We start from the raw sequence: 19401 nt of genomic DNA, 5'->3' as shown, positions 1-19401 counted from the left end.
ATGACAAGTCGGCTTTTTTAAGAGCCAATTACTACTTGAAGTCGCACGCGGTGAAGGTTTGGGGGCTCCTGAGATATGCGATGTTGCCGAGAGGAGATGAGATGAGATGGCATGGCTCCAAAAAAGCCATGAATAGTGCATTTATGACAAACGCACACAAGCCTCATTTGCGACCGCCTGCCCGCACGCACGCCCGCCCGCCCGGTCCGGTAGGTAATGCATCTCAAGGCCAGAATAGTTCTGCTCAGTGTTTCTTAACTGGATCTTTCTTTAATTATATGTCAGAGGCCATAAAGAGCCAGGACTTTCTTTCCCCCCCTTGTCTTGCTTTACGTCGCCACCGTTACTTGAAATGACGAAGAAAAGAAAGCTGAAAAAAGAAACGTGGATTTATTGCCATACACTCGATTGTTGCTACACGGAACTATTGCAACCACGACACATTCTCTCCCACACACACACACACACACGGAGGAAAACCTGTACAAATACTGAAGAAATCATGAATCGTTCAAGAGAACATGTACATATTCACAAATTCATCGCCCTGCTGAATAAATCCGCACTCGGAAAAACGTTGCACGCGTCGGTTTCCACGGCTATGACACGCTAGGACTATTTGAATCACAAAATGAATGCCGCACACTCTTCTTGTATTGCCTTTATATGAGGCCACATTATCTTTGGTGGGGTAGGGAGGGGGGGGGGGGGGGATAAAAAGATATAAGCGCTAATGTCGCTTTTCCACTGCTCAGCACTACTCGTCTTGGTTTGGGGCTCACTAGTCAGTTTTCCACCACATTTCTTTTGTCAAACTGCACCAAGAAAGTAATTATGCGACATGGCCACCAGGAGGCAGTATAAGAACAACACAGCAGTCTGTGCAGTCAAGATGGCAGCTCCTTTAAGGTCCTCGTAGAGGATAAATGACTACAACCACCATTATCTGAACTGTTCAAATATCCAATGCTTGAAGGGGAAAAAAGTAGAGGTGTGTTTCAACATGAGTCTTATGCGCGCGCGCTAGGTTAGTCTTCCACACTTTCACACCAAAACGTCGATTATTTTTTAGGCTGAAGGAGGTATGACTTGATTGGAGAAAAAAAAAAACTGGATTCTTAGCATGTGGGTGAAGCAGCGCCATCTGGTGGACAAGTCTAACATTTCTAATCCAGGGAGGGAATTCTTGGTTCATGACTGTCTTGATATTTGATTGTTTTATATCTATGGCCTCGTTTACTACCCTGTCTTTTCCTTAAAAAAAAAAAAAAAATCATAAATGTAATTATGACTTTACTGCACTAAATTAGCGATAAGACCTCAAAGTAATAGCGCAAAAATAGCTGTGAGGTGTGCAGTGGACAAATGGTTTCGTTTCTTTAACTGAAGAAAAAAAACGTGTTTAAAACAGAGGCTACGGCCTCTTATCGTGAAGCCCCATCGTCCCCTGGCGCTCAACACGCATTCAGCACGTACACACAAAAAGCGGGAAAAGTCAGTGTAGGCCGTAGCTTCAGCTCAGCTCAGCTCAAAGCCGGACGACGACTCGATGGCGTAGAGCAGCTTGTTCCTCATCTGATGCTGGCTGTAGAACTCGGGCAGCTTGAGCAAGTTCATGCAGGTGCTGGCCGTGGGCAGCCTGTCCAGGTCGGTGCCGCCGTTGTGGACGCAGAAGGCTGGGTACAACTCCTGGGGGGAATTCAAGTCCACCAGTTCAGTACGTTCATTGCGAAGAAAAATATATATATTTTCCAAAAATGTCCAGCCTGCGCAAGGATACGCTTAGAAAGCAGGCCGCACTTTGACCTGGCAGGGAACGCTCATTTCATGTCATCTATCCTGCGTTTTTTGTTTTTTTTTTGTCAACTGTGACATTGAGCCTTTCCATCACAAGCAGCCTCGATTTCCTCTCCGCTATTCCAAGTCAGCAAATAGCCCATCATCCCGATTAAATGGCTCTTGGGGGTCTCAGCCGCAACGACCCCATTTTTCCGACAATTACCGTATTAAACTATCGTTGCTTATTGAGAACGTGTCGTTTCCCGAGGAGAGGGGAGGTGAAGGGAAAAAGAAAAAAGAAAAAAAAAAGGTGCAGTTTCCATCATCATTTTTAAATGGCTCTGCATGACAGCACCTATATCTCCGCTAATGAATCCCGGGCTCCTTTCACGACAGCTAATTAAGGCGGAGCTGGCTCCAGCCGGGGGGCCGTGTCAGGGGGGCTGCCCTGGCCGACCACAAATTAACGCCCGGACAGGGAGGGGGACAGAGAGAGAGAGAGAGAAAGAGAACCGCCCACGTGTGCTGGCCAAAGTCAAATGGATTAAAAAAGGAGGTGGCGAGAGGAGGTAACAGCAGGGATTTGGATCCTCCTCCATGCTAGCACGGGCAGGACAGCCATAAAGTTGGAGAAAGCTAATGAGGCTAATAAAAAGATACAATCCCAATGGACATCGTTGCTACTTCCCAAACCTTTTTAGCCCCAATTAGAAATGCGCTCATGTAAAGCGCTTAACACGTTGCCACGTCTTTCGACCAGAGCAAATTTACGTTGAATTGAAAATGAGCGCCAAAAAAATGCAGCCCCCGACCGAAAATGTCAAATGATACATTGATGACATGGCTTCCTCGTAAGCCGCATTACAAATGATGGAAGCGGTTTCCAATGGAGACTGTCCCAAGAATCTGTGATTCAGCAACATTGCGGGGAAATGATGCGTGAAAAGTTCGAAAGTTCAGCTGGCTACAAACTCTTGAATAAAAATGACAATATTTGTCCAGAGCGAGCAAAGCAGGGTCGTGAACCGGCGGGGCCCGATAACACTTAATGGCTTATCAGAGCGGCCTTATCGCTCTGGTCGGTCAGTCGGTCGGTGGCTGTTTTCAAGAAGTCGTCTGTCTCTCTCGCTCGCTCGCTCGCTCTCTCTCTCTGTCTCTCTATCTATCTATCTTTCTCCTGTTATTTGCATCCCAAACACATCAAAGCCACGTTTGGGCTTAACGGCACAGCGCCGCTGCCTTTCCCATACTCGGTGGGAGCGCTTCTGGCGGGACACAAAAGACGCAAGGGTCCAACCTTGAAGCCGAGCAGAGGAGGTCTGGAGCAGCTGGTGACGAACTTGAGAAGCTTGCGCTTCTCTTCGTCTGTAAAGGCTTCCACCACCTCCCAGAAGATCTGGATGACGGGGTGCGTGGCCGTGTAGCCCCCTAAGGATGTGGCAAAGATGGAGCGGGAATCATTTTTTCAACCATTTTTGACATTGACTGCGTTTCTATTTTACCAATGGTTCCTAGACGGCAAATGAGTTGACTGGCCAAGTAGTGCACTTCAATTCGGCCACCTACCTGAGTAGTTTGTAAACTTTTTCAGGTCATCGAGACAAATTGGCACGTGAGCGCCGGATATCAGCACCTGTTTAAAAAGCAAAAGTTGAATGTCTCTGAACGCAAGGCATCGATCCTCCTCTCGAGTTTCGGTCACCTGGATCTCCTGCTGGTCAAACATGCGCAGCCACTCCAGGTTGACCACGTTGGCCAGCCCCTGCCTGAAGGCCAGGCAGTGCGGCCGGATCTGCTTGTTGAGCCGGTAGTCGGCCACCAGGTGGATGTACGCGATGCGGTTGGCCGTGGTGACGGGAATGTCCTTCCCGCCCAGCTTCAGTTCCACCACCTACCCGGACGGACGTTTCGGGACATTCCGTCAGTTACAAAGCGAAAGCCGAAATAGAGGAATACATCCTTGATGAATGACTACTTTCCTGTCAGCTAAGTTTGGGCACAAAAAGTGCAACGGTCGGTGAACTCATGCAAATAGGCAGGGGTTGAGCGTAATTGAGCGCCAGGTGGATGGAACTCCATCACAGGCAGGTCATTAAAACGTAGCACTCTGATTAAAGGTGCGTCAGCCCCGTCAAGTGCCCGCAGTTAAGTGCTCGGCTAAATATAGCACGGCCAATGAACATCTGCTCCGATCCAATTTGGCCCCGGGCTCGCTTTTCATTAGCTTTAGAGCAGTTAGCGCTTGATAAAATGTGCTCATGGCGGTTCATAAAGGCGGCTTTATGATGACATCACAATGTCTGCGGGAGGACAAGAGCGGCCCCGCTAAATGGCAACTTTGTCACTTGCGCCCATTGCAAGTTCTTAGTTCTCTTGTGAGCGAGCGAGCGAGCCACTTTGGACAGGTTGTTTACTCACCGCTGAGACATTACACCAGAGTTGAAGCACGGCCTCTCTGACGCCGTGGCTCCAACAAAAAGCCAATGGTGATAAGCTTCTCGAGACCGTTGAGTCACAATGAAAGTTGCTGCTCAATTTTTTCTTCTGGCAGAGAGTGCCATTATGTGCTAATGTACGAGAATTACGGCTCTTATCTGGCTCTCTCTCCGCTATCTCGCCCAGGGGGGAAACGGAGGGCAGGCTGCTCCCGCCCGGCCGGCCGGGTGTGTGCCTAATCTTCCGCAAATGGTCCGCCCCCCCCCGCCCCTCCTCCCTCCCTATGATGTTTGCCGACTCGGCCGCTTTTCAGGCCGCTGTTTGACCAGAGCTAATAAGACGCGTTAAGTAAACAGCCCGGGCGGGCTCCGACTCTTAGCTTGGATGCCGCTCGCTTCTGTCATTTTTGGATGGAGGAAATGTTTCACCTGAGCCTCTCCCAGATCGTTGTTGACCACCGTGAAGTTGAGACCCAGCTCCTCCACGTCGCCCTCGTAGCTCTTGAGGAAGAGAAGGTTCCGGTACATCTCTGGGTCCAGAGAGGCCAGATGGTGGATGTCCACGTCGGCGCTGGTGCCCAGCAACTTGGACAGGAAGAAACTGGCAAAGGGTAACTCAACCAGCATGTTCTCGTAAAGAGCCTGGGGAACCAAATCCAGGTCGAGTCAGGTTCGTCATTGACGCTTTAAAATACAAAAACACACAAAGTCCTGACAAATGCTCGGTCCATTTTGTCAAGATTGTAAATATGCTGGCGCAACTGAGAGCAAAAGTCAATCCATCTGAAACTTTTCGAAATGCCAAGTCTCACCTTGACCTGAGACGCTATTAAGAAGCAGCGGCAGCAGGCAGGCAGGCAGGCAGGCAGGCAGGCAGGCAGGTGACTCATAAAACTCCAAAGCTAATGTACTGGAATCGTCGGAAAAAGAAGCCCTAAATATGCAGCTCTTTATAAATGATAGCGCTAAAAACCCTGAGCGCATCAGCTAAATGGATTATAAATCTCCAGGATTTCCATAATGCGTGCATCTTAAACACACACACTCCGACTCGTAAATCACGCCTATTTTCTAAACACGGCTTAATTGCGCAACTTCAAACATTGTCTATTTTTTATGCAAAATAATCCACTTAGTATTTCGCCGCCGGTGGCCAGCGCTCGTTGGGGACCATATGTGCCGCCTGGCCCCCGGAAACCTATCAATAACGCTGGTGCCGGGAAGAGGCTACGTTTATGGATGGGGGAGGGGGGCGCTCCCATCGTATTTTCTTCTTTTCAACAACGCCACTTACTTTATTTACGAGTGTTTATTGCCAGAAATTGTGCCAAAATGACTTGGGGACGTTAAGAATTAATTATTATGGCCCTCGGGCGTTTTAATATAAGTGAGTGCAGTGGCAGCGCAATTAAAGCAGATCGAGGCGCCATCAGGTGGAATAAATGCCAGCAACATTGCAGGTGCATTCTGTTGGCTGCCAAATAAATTGCCATCAATAAAATTATAATGCCTTTAAAAGGCATCAGCATCTATCAAAGGGGGGGGGGGGGCACCTATACGGCTCACTGCTCTCACCTTCATAGTTAGTTAGGAGGGAGCAAAAACAAAAAAACCCAACTCATTCTGTGTCCTGTGTAGTTCCCCAAGTGATGTTATGCAACAATAGAGAACGCCAGATGCTGGATGCTTTTTTTCACCTATTGTGAGTTGATTTGAAATGTATCCTCCGCAATCAACGGGGCTTCCGCTGTAACCTGTTTCCATGTTTGCGCCTTAAATCTTCCCGCCCGTCACTTGGGTAGACAAGAGAGGAAGAAGGATGAGGAGCGGCGGCCGCTGCTGCCGCTGCGGCCGGTGCTGCCGCTGCTGCCGCTGCTGCCGCTCAATCCCATTTGGGTGAGTACCCACAGCAGACGAGCCACTCGCCGCGGCCGTAATGCATCAGCGCAACAATGGCACGCCTCCTACATGAATTAACTATATTAATTTCCCGTGTCCTTTGAGCCTCGCCCGCCGCCGGCCAGTGATGCAATCTATATAAAGGCTTTGCCCACTAAACAAATAGCGACAGGGCCGTGCAAAATGGCCGCTCAAACGTCCATTTTTATGGCGAGAGGGAGGAACTGGAGGTAGGGTTAATTGAAAGTCAAACTCACATTTATTTCCACGACCATTAGCGTTGGCGGATGAGCGAATACAAAAACTCTTTGGATCGAACGCTCAGGTCAAGCGATGGTCTAAGAGCCATCCGATTAAAGTCGGTGGGCAAAGGCTCCAATTTGGGACGAGCTCGGGCCGGCCGCTCACCTTGCCCAGAATCCTGCCCAGAAAGTAGTAGTGTCGCGCAAATGACTCCCCCACCAGTGTCTCGGCGGCGGGGTTGGGGTACAGCAGGCCTTCGTTGGTGGTCTTGAACATGCCCTGGTTGGGGTTGAAGCCCGACTTGAGGAGCTCGTTGAGGAACTCGCGGAAGATGCCCCCGCCGTCGATGCCCGCCTCGTCCAGGCCGTGGGCGTTCAGCAGGTGCACCCGGATTCTTTTCTTCAAGTCTGGCTCTGTACGTGTAAATCATCCAAAGCAATATTTTTGGATACATTCGAATCCAGCTCCATAAAAGGTCCGAACAATGAACGCAAGGCAGGGCGAGGCGCGGCGAGGCGCGGCGCAGCGCTAAATCGGGCAGCTCTAACTTATAGACACATAAATGATATAGATCATGTCTTCAGCCTACTACTCATTTTAATCAGAGTGCTGGGGCCCAGCTCGGGTGGCCTTTTCCATTCAAAACACAAAAGAGGTGACTTAAAATAATTGATTCCGCCTTTTATGCCTTCCATTAGAATAATCGCAAGCACCATTACGCACGTGGCAGCGTGGGCGAGAGGAGGAGCTAACCTTCATTTTTACCTCCATATAAAGATTTGATAGGGGGCCGAACAAAAGTTGGAGAAAGAGTGGCAATATTGACAGCGCTTGCCCTAATACTGTCAATACGTCCCTACCGTTCTCTGGCGAGAGTTTGTCGTAGGCGTCTTCGTAGATGTAGTTACGTCGAATGGTGACGACGATGCCGTTGGAGAAGGGCCCGTCCCCCTGGACGTCCCGCTTGTCGGCGTAGATTAACCTCTGGAAGATCTAACGCACAATACCGGACGGTTACGTTCTTTTTTCTCGTCAGCCCTATGGACGGACGGACGGACGGACTATAGCATAGCCGTTACCTTGACTCGCTCCTCGAACGGAACGACAAAAGGGAGCTCGGTGAGGATAGCCAGATGTCTCTCCTCCGACACGGACAGCTGTGGAGGCTCAGAGCCCACTGCAAAGTGCACACCAAAATAGGAACAATCATTCCCATTTGAGAGGAAAAATAACATTTACTTATGGAAAGTACATGGCTGGATATGGCCCGTGTGCTGCAGTCAACGGAGCTAGGTGTCCATCCGCCACTCATCCATTAAAGTGACGCTTGTTTTCTACCAACCTCCACATTTCGACTGTTAAGCCAAAATAGCAGAACTCCTCACTTGGCCTCCACTCCAGCTCAATTATTCTGCTCAATTAGTCAGTCTGATCTGCATTTTCCGTCTTTGAGTAGAAATACCGCCTCCGTCAGGGCGCTCGATATATCGCTCGTACATCAGCTCGGGGGAGGACGACGAAGGGTGTGTGTGTGGGGCGGGGCGGGGTGGGGGGATCCATTTGAGAAAATGAGAAAAGGAGCGAGCAAACAGCAGGAGCAGATGTGGCCGAGTTCAGCAGGTACTTTCGGGCTAATTGAATGGAGGCCATACAGCCTGGGAGTGACATTAGGCAGCTCATACACACATTGTTATCAGCTTGTTTTCACACAATGCAGTCACACGCGCGCACGCACACACACACACACACACACACACACACACACACACACACACACACACACACACACACACACACACACACACACACACACACACACACACACACACACACACACACACACCTGGGCACTTTTCTTACTATTAGAGAGGCCTGACTATGTTGTCGTGACCCTACGTAACGAGACAAGACTCAATATGAGCCATTCAAATAATTCATCTATTTTTACTGATAAAATTCTGCAAAGGGAAATCATTTATAAAGAAACGGTTCTGCTGTTCCACTCCAGGGCTCTAGGTGGCAGTAATACTTATTGCATTACAATGCACACACTGGATTGGCATTCAATGAATCCTCTCCCTAAGCTGCCAATGTAATGCAAATGTAATGTGGGCCTGAAAGGATATATATATATGGTGTATTTACAGTTCAAATGAAAAAAAAAAAAACGATAGTACCGTCCAGTGTTGATTGGAGCGGTCCGATGCGGCCCATCCTTCTGGTTCTCCACACGTGTCGAGCAGACGGCACGTAGAGCTGAGTGACCTGAGCGTGGAAATGAGCGTGACCGTTGCCGGGATTTTCTCAAACTCAATGAAGGAAATGACTTTTGATGGAAGCGACGCTACCTTATCGGCTCGAATGTTGACCTCCTGAGAGAGCCAGTGTTCCGATGGGCAGAAGGGTCGGCGGATGTCGCGAGCCTTCAACATTTTCACCAAGTTTGTGATGACCTGGTTGAGTGCATACAAAGAAAGACGAGAGTTGGAAAACATTGCAGTAAAAAGGATGAGTCAAAGTCGGGTGGTTTGTCATTCTCTTTGTTTCGTTCGGTATTTGGTTCCTCAGCAAAGACGAAAGTACGGCGAACTAAAGGTTCCTGGAACTCGAGGTTGATGACAACCGCCGTTTCACCTCAGCGCACAAAGGCCCCTTTAACGAGTTCTTCCGTCCCACCATAAGGGACCATTTCCATAGAACGCAAATGGAAGAGTTCTCCCCTAAAGAGCGTCATTTTCATAGGACGCCAATCAATCGCACGGCGTGCAGAGTGCAAAACGCTGTCAATGGAGCGTGCCGTGGCGAGCCAGCCCCCGACTCCCGCAATGAATAAGCATTCCTTAATCAGCCCATCGGGTTAAGTGCCAGCCTTAATGGGCCTTTCCCAAACTCCGTCATGACACGCTTCTCCAAACATGGCCAAGAAGAAAGTTCCATTAGCAATATTAATACAAGCTTAGTTGATCATTTTCATTCAATTAGCTTCTTTCAATTAAATGGATAGCTCGACAATGGGGGCGATAAAAGATGGGGAGGGAGGGAGGGAGGGAGGGAGGTAGGGAGGGAGGGAGGGAGGGAGGGCCGATGACACCAAGCAAACATTAGCGTGTTAGGGGTCGGCGGCGTTAAAGCCACTGTAAATCCCAGCGCTCAATTTGGAAAATGCACTTTTTTTAATGGGTCCTTTTAGCTGACAAGAGGCCTTTGAGCAGATCTTTGATGAAAGCCAAGCCCCTTCTCAGGTATTCGTCCACCTTCCTTCCGAGGAGTCACTTTCTACATCGGCCAGGCCACAGGTCGCGTAATCCCTTTCTTCGCGTAATTAGAGTGAGCGAGGCGCAAAGGGGAGGGCATATTTTCCATCTCATTTGCTTGAGGTAAATAGTCAGCCCACGACCTTTCCAGCTGCTCCTCCATTCATCGCTTTCTGCTTGATTTCCAGCAAAGCGCTGACGACGCACCGGTGCACATGCGCCGCTTCTACCTTAAAGAGCTGCACCCAGCGTTTCTGCTCGGCCTGGATGCGCTGCTGCACCTCGGCGTTGGTCTTGACGCCCACGCTGCGGAAGGCCGCCATGTACTCCTCGCGGTGCTCCGTCTTGGTCTCCGGGTAGGCCAGCTTGATGATGCCGAGGCACGCGTCCCTCAGGCAGCGGGACAGAGTCACCAGCTCCAAAAGTGTGAAAGGCATGGTGGACAACTGGGTCTGCTGACCTGTTCCGTTTTTCCAATCATGAGAATATTGCAGAAGACATAGCGATCGTGGAAAATGCGGCGAGTCAGACAACAAGCACCTTCCGCTTCGTGCTCAAAAAACTCGCTGTCGTGCACAGAGATGAGCGAGTGGCTGAAGAGGGAGCTGAAGAGGTAGAAGAGCGGAATGATGCGGTTGGAGTCTTCGTAGGACATGGGCGAGCCTCTGGAGATCAGCTGCAGCAGCGGAACCATGGAGCTGGTGAAGATGGACAGATGGAGAGGACATGTCAGCGTGCTGCAATTGCCCTCGGATTTTAGGGCCGCTCCCACAGCTCACCCGGTAATCATTTTGGTCGTCATGGAGGTGATCAGGTGCCAGAGATGCCGTAGGAACCGTGCGTTGAAGGCTAAACTGTACAGAAGTCTGCGGGAGGGAGAGAAAAAGAAAGGCGGGGCGGGGCGGGGTTCAAGCATTCAATGTCAACATTCATCATTTAACAAGCCGGCCACAACAACTGTAAAGAGACCCTCGCTTAGCCGAGAAATAAATGACATTGTGCACTATCGTGGAATCTTCTCGGCCGCCCCTCTCCAAAAGGAAATTAAATGAGCCATTAAGCTTTATTTAGGCGAGGCACCTTCCATTAGTAAACTAGTTGCTGCTGGGGGTCATAAACAGCCTCTGCGGCTTCCTGCTGGAGCCCCATTTAACTTAATGGCCAATGGGGGGGGGGGGGAGATCAATTGGAGACAATGGAGGCCGGAGCAGGAGGTCCTCGCCGTGACCTCCCTCACAGTGCCAAACGTGCTCGCACGCTCGCGGAGAACGACATGATAACACAGAGGAGGGCCCCCGCATACCTCGCGCGCCGAGGTGTGAAGCGCCTCATTGTTCCCGGCCTGCCTGCCTGCCTGCCTGCCTGCCTGCGTACGCTCCTAAACTGCATGGCTTGTCACACAGCGGGCAAGAGCAGGTGACCATACGGTGCTAAGTAGGTCAAATTGAAGAGCCGTGCCTCCATCCAATGGATCAGTCAAATACTTGCATTCCATAACTTTGATTATTCTCGTCCTCAGACTGTGAAAGCCCCATCATTCCATTGGTGCAGGCAACAATGGATGAATTTGAACAGGGCTGTGTAGACTTTTCAGATCATCTCTCGAAGGATGCTTATGTTTTGACAGGACATCAAGTGTTGAGGGAGCGAGAACAGGTGTTGATCGAAATGACGCTGCTCAAATTCCGCCTCTCCCATCAAGCGATTCAATGGCCGCCCGCCCCCGCCGCCGCTCGGAGCTGACCCCGATAAGGAGGGCTTGAAAAATGGTCCGTGGCCCGCCACGCGCCATCTGTCTACGCTACAAGGCTCTGGAGAGAAGCTCAGGGAGGAGAGTGCTCATAACAAGCCGCACGGGTGTTTGATTGAAATGGGAAACAAAGCACTAAATGCCAGCCGACGCGCTGATTTACAGCCTGCCCGAACCCCCAAAGCCCCTTTTCAATCACGGAATGAACCGCTAATAAACAAAGTCAAAAGGGGTTGGGGAGGGGCAAAGAAAGAAAGAAAGAAAGAAAGAAGAAAAAAAACAACAACAGCGCGATAAATCACGGCGGGAGGGAGCCTTTGATTCCAGAGGTCGGAAGTGTCGAAGAGCCCGCCGACCGACCGACCGACCGACCGACCGACGTTTGCTTTTCTCTCCGCTCGGGCTTTCAAAGCGGTTCATATCCAATGCTAACCATCAAAATGGCATTAGGGAACGGGCGAGGGGATCATTCGAAAAGCAATTCCAATCTATTATCGGCTTTTAATGGCGCTCCGACTTTGCGCATATTCATGAAAAACGCAAGGTTGGCAAGACAAATTCACAAAGCCACTCCTCCTCCTCTTTTAGTGGATCAGCACAGTAAATCAAGAGCGGGATGCAATTTGCTCCCCTTAGCCTCTTGTAAAGCTATCCCGTCCACTCTCGCAGTGATTCATCTTCTTCGGCCAGCTAATTATTTTGTACAGATATCCAATAATGATGAAAGACCAAGGGCGGGATTTATGGCAAAAGTGGCAGGAAAAAGGAAGGGACCTCGTAAAAAAATTAAGGGCATTAACGGAGCGCGCTTGAAATTCTCCCGGAGAGGCAAAATCTACAATTATGAGTCAACCGTCTTGCTCGAGTTGTAAATTTTAAGCGCGGACACATAATGCGATCGTTGTCGTAATCGTTTTCAGGATCTCAATAGCCTCAACATACGGATCCATTTTGAGTCAGGTTCTGCTACTGTAAATTAAAAACTTTTTTTTCCCTAGTTAACTTATATTCTCAATATTAATGTGTGTGTGTGTGTGTGTGTGTGTGTGTATGTGTATATATATATATGTTGTTGTTTTTTTCCTATTTCAAATTCTCTGAATCCGCATCCCTCTGCACACTTATCCTCACTTGGTTTCGACTATATGCGCACAGTTTAAGTAAAGCACACACCTACAAATCATGGGGCTTTTACTAATGATTAACTGGTGCCGGTTGACCAAGCACGAAGCCTCAAACGCAGGCAGGCGGGCGGGCAGGCAGGCAGGCGGGCAGGCGGGCGGGCAGGCAGGCAGGCGGGCAGGCGGGCGGGCAGGCAGGCAGGCGGGCAGGCGGACAGGCGGGCAGGCGGGCAGGCGGCCGGCCAGCCGGCCAGCCAGCCAGCCAGCCAGCCAGTCAGGCAACCAGCACCTCTGACATCCTGGCCCTCATGTAATCAGCCTCCCGAGAAGAGGTAATTGCCCTCATCCAGCCCTGACAGCTTGACAGACATCTTCTGCTTCCTGCCGCCGCTTGTAAATGCCAGCGAGATGCGCTCGGCCAGCGGATGGATTCGCTACCTTCCGCTCTCTTTGCAGACGGCCAGCGGGCGGATGCCCTACCTTCTGCTCTCTTTGCCAACGGCCAGCGGACGGATGCCCTACCTTCTCCTTCCGCTCTCTTAAACGACGCTTACTGCGTCGAAACATGTCACGGTGCTAATTGTACAAATGTAAATGGACAATTAAGTGTTTCTTAATATTGGAAAAAATGTTTCAATATTGACCATTCCGTTACAGGTTGGAAAAAAATAGAATGCACAGACAAACCTTTTGGTGGATACTGCAAATTCACCCACCTGACTTTGGGAACCAGGAGGCGATGCTGCACCATGAGCGTGTGACAGATGGACGCCATCATGGTGAACACTTCCTCACTGGCCGAGTCCCTCCACACCAGGTTGAGTAGCGTGTTGGTCTGCTGTTTGGTGTCCAGCTTGCGCACGCATTCCTCAGTGATCAGCTGCACGGAGATGCGAGTGTCATCCTAGTGGGCCAAGAGGGAGTTTGTTCCGGTTAAGTTGATGAAGGTTGTCCGCATGCGTGCCACACGCACACCGTGTGCTTACGGTACCTTCACGGGCAGCGGGTGGATATCGGCGTCAGAGTCATCCTCGGAGTCGCTGCCCACCTCGGGCCGGTTGCAGCTCTCGGTCACGGGCAACAGGGGCAGCAACGTCCGCAGAGCACTTAAATACAGCAGCAGGCCTTCCTCCGAGAGCGAACCTGCCAAACGAATCGTGGCAGTCGTAGGTAGGTAAACGGACCGACGTGACGACGGCTGACGGAATCCACTCGACGGCTACACACCCAGGCAGTTCTCTCCTGCACAGAGGACAAAGTAAAATATCCAGGGTGCGCGATTCTGGGCCACGGGGGAAGAGGTGACGGTGTTCCGGAGGGAGCCGAGGAAGGCCTCGAAGGGGAAGGCCAGCCGGGGGTCGGACAGGGCCGGGATGAAGAAGTGAAAGATCTGCTCGGTGAAGGGCGCCGAAATGAACTCCTCGGTGAAGGCGGCAAAGACAAAGTGCCTGAAAGACAATGACAGCTGAGCTCCACTTTAAAAAGTTGCTTGGACCAAGAAACAAACAAAGAACCAATTAGGAATGAAAATGAGGGGCAGACTTTACGATGTGCGGGGCAGGTTGATCAGTCTGCTAAGTGAGCGCTCGGCTATTATGTCTGCAAACGGAGCTGCTTTGTGTGGCTCACATCTGGCGACCCCCCCCAAGTCACATAATGAGCTGTCCGACTGCGTGCGTGTACACAAGTTCCTCTCACTCCCGCCTTGCTTTTCTTCAAAGAAGAAAAGGAGAACCCTGGACGTTTGCTCATAAGAATGTCTCCGACGCAAGGCAAACAGTCGCGAGACGACTTGAGGGCAGGGGGGTGAATTTTACAGCTTGTTGTAAATTGACTTGAGTGTCGACTCCAGGAGTAAAAGAATATGAACAAAAAGAAGCCTGACCCAGCTTGTCGTACCTGGCGCCCGCTGTGCAGGAGGAGTAGCTAAAGTGCAAAGGTTTGAGGATGTGCTCCAATAGTGTGCTTGCCAAGGGAATAGAAGGAGAGTCGCTGTACTCCAGACTCGGAGGGAGTCGGTGAGTCACCAAAATGTACAGCGACCTGTAATATCCTGAAAAAGGACGACAACACATGAGATGTTCACAAACATTTCATTTCGGGTTGTTGACACACGGACGCACGGACGCACGCACGGACGCACGCACGGACGCACGCACGGACGCACGCACGGACGCACGCACGGACGCACGCACGGACGCACGCACGGACGCACGGACGGACGCACGGACGGACGGGACTGTCGCCGCTTGCTTACCTTTCTGGATCATATAGTGCAAAATCTGCTCCACCGTTGACCCCACACAGTTGGCGTCAGCCAAGACGGGCAAGTAGACTCTCTCCGACGAGAAGATTTCCAACATCCGCATGGGAACGGCCACATTTAAGGTGTCGTCACCGCAGTTCTGCAGGAGTCTGGTTGGGAAAACATTGGAGATATTATCGAGTGGTTTTATTGAAGTTGCATATTCATTTGGAAAAAAAACCCAAAACAAACGCCTAGAGCAGAGATTCAAAAGCTGAATCTCAAACTTGGTAAGCACTAATGCACGACATTAGGTGCAAAGATCCTCATTAGAATGCCAAAGTACCTGCAGCAAAAACCCAATAGCCTCTTGATCTGAAACATACACGTCTGCCTGTGTGGACCCACGAGCAGCTTGACAAACTGACAGTTGTGTTTCACCAGGTTCTGGCACAGCCATATCTGCAGTCAAACACACACACACACACCAAAATGACATTGGAGTCGAGAGACAAAGCCAGGCGAGTAGAATCAAAGCTGTCCTCTCACCAATCGGTGCGCATCCACGCTCTGTCGGTAGAAAAAGATGAGCTGCCTCGAAAGCAGACTTAGGGTCGGGGCTTCCAAAACGGGCTGTGTCTGGTTGGCGCAGTCGTCAAAATGGGCCCTCTGGATCGCGTACTGAAGAAAAAAAGAAAATCAATCAACCAATCCATTTTAGAAAGAAAAAAATTGCCGAGATTTGACAGTCCATTGTGGTGTATTGAAGTGGGAAGAAGTTGACTATTTCCAAGATTTTTTAACTATTTATTAAAGTTGTAGCATTTTGAGATTAAAGATGTGATATTACAAGAAGTCATCTTTCGAGATTGGCGTGAAAACCGACCTGTCGCTTCAAGTCTTGGTAGCCACGTACATAGGACTGAATGAGGATGGCATTCTTCAGCCGTTTTCTATCATCCTGAGACATGACGGGGGGGGGGGGGGTTAAAGTGAGGAAACCATCTTACTGTAGAAAAACAATTTCTGACAATATGGTCTTCATTTATACGATGAATAGAATCCTTCATTTCTAAAAACTCCACGGTGGATTTGTCACCTCTCTTTTTCTTCTTTCTTCTTGAGTACGATGCAGCAGGGATGCTTTCGCTTCCTGGGAAAAGCATACAATAGATGACTGACCTTGTCATTTCGGGATAGGTCAAATAACCGCACCTTACCTTTTTACTTGCTCCTCCGAGTGACACCTTAGGTCTCGTCTTGAAATCACCCTCGAAGCTAAACATCTTCACCTCTTTCCCATTGACTGATGGCGATCTTGACACTTATTCCTGCAAAAAAAAAAGAAAATGCTAAACCAAGGTGTAACCAAAAGCTAAAGAAAATGCTAAACCAAGGTGTAACCAAAAGCTAGTGGGAGAGCTGTCAAAAATACGCTTGACAGTTGTAAGTGAGAAAGAATACAGGACGCTAATAAATCACACAGCACTTGAGCGTTTTATTCCAGTCGTATTTAAATGTCAAACGTCATTTGTTATGATTCGGCTTCGACCACACTCTGTTCAACCGGCCGGCTTCCTCAGCTAGCAAATGACTCAGCAAGCAGGCTTCGAACGAAACCGTCTACGTTGTAATAATCAAATATAGCAAGAATTGAGAGGGAAATGTGCATATTGGCGCAACGTTTCGACACCCGTGTTCGCGGAGAACGACTTTGTTGACGCTAGCGACTGAGCTAAGTCGCTAGCGGAGGAGCTAGCACTGATAAGGGCTACCATCACGGTGGGGTGCCCCTTTTAGACATCTGTGGTAGTTAGACGGAACGGAGCGGAACTATCGGTGGCACATTGGCACCGTGTGCAATGGTTACCTTTGGCGTGTGAACTGCGTGGGGGTTGCGGTGAGCTGTTTTCGAGCTGTATCCGGACGACTTATTTCCCTGTGTGCGCAAGAAGTCAACACACCACCGGGCGAAAGCGGAGACCCGATTACTTCCGCTTCCTGTACGTCTGCGAAGCCAATTGGACGAAAGGAACGTCAATACTACGTCAGACGTAAACTGTATTCCAGTTACACGGTTCAAATCAGATTTTTAATATGCAAATAGTGAATGGAGTACAGTAGTACAAACGAAACAATAAAAGCGGACCAACCTTGTCATCCCTTTAATCCAAAAGATCATTGTCACGGGTAAACATTGTTTTATAATATTTAAACCAAAGCGTGTGTGCGCGCTTCACTGCTACTCTTAAACGATCGCAAAGACTGGAAATTTCAAATTTTCGAGGTACGCCGAATGCATCAAGGGGCCACCGATGAAAGCGCACTCTCATCGAGGAATATGGATCAAATACAGTAAAGATAATTACATTTGATCGTTCATTCAAACATGATAAGGAATATTTCTCATTTATATTTTATTTCTCTACATGCGTTGTACATGATGACATTACTGGCATTTCAACGTTTTTCCTATTTTTGTCTTTAAATGTGCCTTTGACCAAATTTCCCTTTTCTAAAAATTAAAGTTGAATGAAGTTAACATTTGATCGAAAACGTTGTAGGTGTATGCAGTGAATGTACAAATATGAAATTCCGAGATTTATGGGAGCATCACGAAACTCAACTGACAGAAGAGGATTTAACTGTGGCTTCAAATGGGAAAATGCCGATAAAAGAGACCGCGTGAATCGGCTTTACAAAATGAGCACATATTGTAATTAATGCATTGTAAACTATGCCTACATGTCACGTTGATTTGTATTGTATCTAATTGTCCAAGTCATTAAGGGGCTATATTAACAGCTCTCGTGGATGATGAGGGACTTGAGACAACCCCCTTTCTCTTCTTCTTGGATGTGATGGGTAAAAAAAATAAAAAAATTTAAAAAAAGAGGAGTGGCTGTGGTGGGGGTCATAAATCTGTAAGGGCCAATTGTAAATGGCTCCATATTTCACCGCAGCCTTAATTGAAATATTCATAGTGCATTTAATAAAATGAAAGCAGCTAGGCAGGCGCATGCAGACGGCTGTACGATCATCATGCGCAGCGAGATCTGATTATTAAAAAACAATCATGAAAACAGTCATAATTATTTCATAAATACAGACTAAAAGAATTCTATAAATGGCTATTGTAAAACAGAAAACACCTAAATACATAAGTAGAATAATAAAGACAAATGGATCACTTTAATGAATGCTATTAGGTTTTCTTTTTTAAATAAAAATGACAATCATAAAAACTAGACAGCTATTCTAGAGAAAATGTATATTCCAAGTAACAACAACAAAAAATACTCAACATCAAAGTCACAAAGAGCTTCGATACTTTCGATAGATATAAGTGGGGTCGAATAGGTTTGATTAAATGAAAACCAATTTCCCAAGTTGGTTCTGTTTTGGTTATCCGTCCCAAACATTTGAATTCAGATATTCTGCAAAAATGAGTCATATTCTTTTGCCCCTGCTCTCTCTCTTCCATCCATCCATCCATCCATCCATCCATCCATCCATCCATCCATCCATCCATCCATCCATCCATCCATCCATCCATCCATCCATCCATCCATCCATCCATCCATCCATCCATCCATCCATCCATCCCTCCCTCCCTCCCTCCCTCCCTCCCTCCCTCCCTCCCTCCCTCCATCCATCCATCCATCCATGCACGTCAGCTTTCTCGTCGTCGTCCTTCTCTAGCTGCCGCTTATCATGGGGGTGCGCAATTAAATGGCGATCCTTTAGCAGCAAAGCGGCCGCTGACTTGTTGATTTCCCCCGAGCAAATAAAACGTCGGCCATGGCGCTGACGAATGGCGCAAAACTAATCAGCTTTATTGGTAGACAGGTTAAGGCCAACGGGGGTGTCGATAATTCTCGCGGTGACCTCCCTCTTCCATTAACTTTAAGTGGCTTATTAGACCTTGCACGCTCCATTCCAAGCGCAGCAGAATCGCCGCCATTGGAATTGGATTCATTTGGACGCTGGCTTCGCTCAATTTGGTTTTTCTCTTTTCAACATGTTGATAAGCACATCCAAATGAGCAGTCAGTCCGTCCGTCGTCCGCATGGTTCCGTTTTCACTCGAATTTGCCATGCATTCGGCCTCACACGTCACCTCCGCCTGTTCGCGCGTGCCGTTTTTCTCCACCGGCTGACGGTTACTATTAGGATGGTAATAATCATTGCCGAATTACCCCGTGTGTGCACTTTTCTTTCATTTGTCATCTAAATCCAATTGGGGGATGTGACAGCTCACCTTTGAAGGAAGATTCATAATTTAGTTTTGAAAAGGATTATTTGAACATTAAACCATGCCTCTAATAATCATTTGCCACCTTAGTAAAGACGTCTCAATTATCCGTCACCCATTTTAAACCACGTTGGAAATTCAATTCGTATTTTCAGTTATAAGTATATATGTATATATATATATATATATATATATATATATATATATATATATATATATATATATATATATATATATATATGCGTTTGTAGTTTTTTTTCTTCATATGTATTCATTCATTCATAATTCAGGTTGCAATAGAAAATTGTTCCGTTTTGATTTCAACCACTTTAAAAACGAAAATCCGAGAAATAAAAACGAGATGGTCAGTATAAAGCACTATTTGAACATTTAAAGAGTACATATATTCCAAATGAAAATG

General features: G+C 48.4%; 1 protein-coding gene across 1 annotated transcript; it reads right to left on the bottom strand.

The window, feature by feature from the left end:
- Window positions 1-371: 371 nt before the first annotated feature.
- ube3c (ubiquitin protein ligase E3C) lies at window positions 372-16754 on the bottom strand. Its single transcript, XM_088363494.1, has 24 exons — window positions 16597-16754; window positions 15947-16057; window positions 15826-15879; window positions 15613-15687; window positions 15276-15407; window positions 15073-15188; window positions 14739-14896; window positions 14381-14534; window positions 13709-13929; window positions 13473-13624; window positions 13198-13385; window positions 10390-10476; window positions 10151-10308; window positions 9841-10070; window positions 8705-8809; window positions 8534-8621; window positions 7436-7533; window positions 7217-7349; window positions 6522-6769; window positions 4644-4856; window positions 3482-3670; window positions 3346-3412; window positions 3077-3207; window positions 372-1689 (listed from the first exon to the last, which is right to left on the bottom strand). Exons 2-24 carry the CDS (start codon window positions 16010-16012, stop codon window positions 1519-1521), a joined length of 3234 nt encoding a protein of 1077 aa, XP_088219620.1. The 5' UTR covers window positions 16013-16057; window positions 16597-16754; the 3' UTR covers window positions 372-1518.
- Window positions 16755-19401: the final 2647 nt, after the last annotated feature.

The sequence above is a fragment of the Syngnathus floridae genome, chromosome 20 (assembly GCF_059516105.1).
Source record: "Syngnathus floridae isolate MCC-2025c chromosome 20, RoL_Sflo_1.0, whole genome shotgun sequence".
In the NCBI taxonomy this organism is placed as follows: Eukaryota; Metazoa; Chordata; class Actinopteri; order Syngnathiformes; family Syngnathidae; genus Syngnathus; species Syngnathus floridae.
The sequence above is the reverse complement of the archived record's forward strand: the minus strand, read 5'-3'. Positions and strand labels throughout refer to the sequence as shown.

Excerpts from the sequence above, each read along its gene's own strand:
- ube3c (XM_088363494.1), bottom strand. The coding sequence starts at position 16,012 with ATGTTTAGCTTCGAGGGTGATTTCAAGACGAGACCTAAGGTGTCACTC. Across the intron at positions 15,688-15,825 it reads AAGAAAGAAGAAAAAGAGAG|GATGATAGAAAACGGCTGAA; the intron begins GTGACAAATCCA and ends GTCATGTCTCAG. Across the intron at positions 13,386-13,472 it reads TCCACCCGCTGCCCGTGAAG|GATGACACTCGCATCTCCGT; the intron begins GTACCGTAAGCA and ends TTGGCCCACTAG.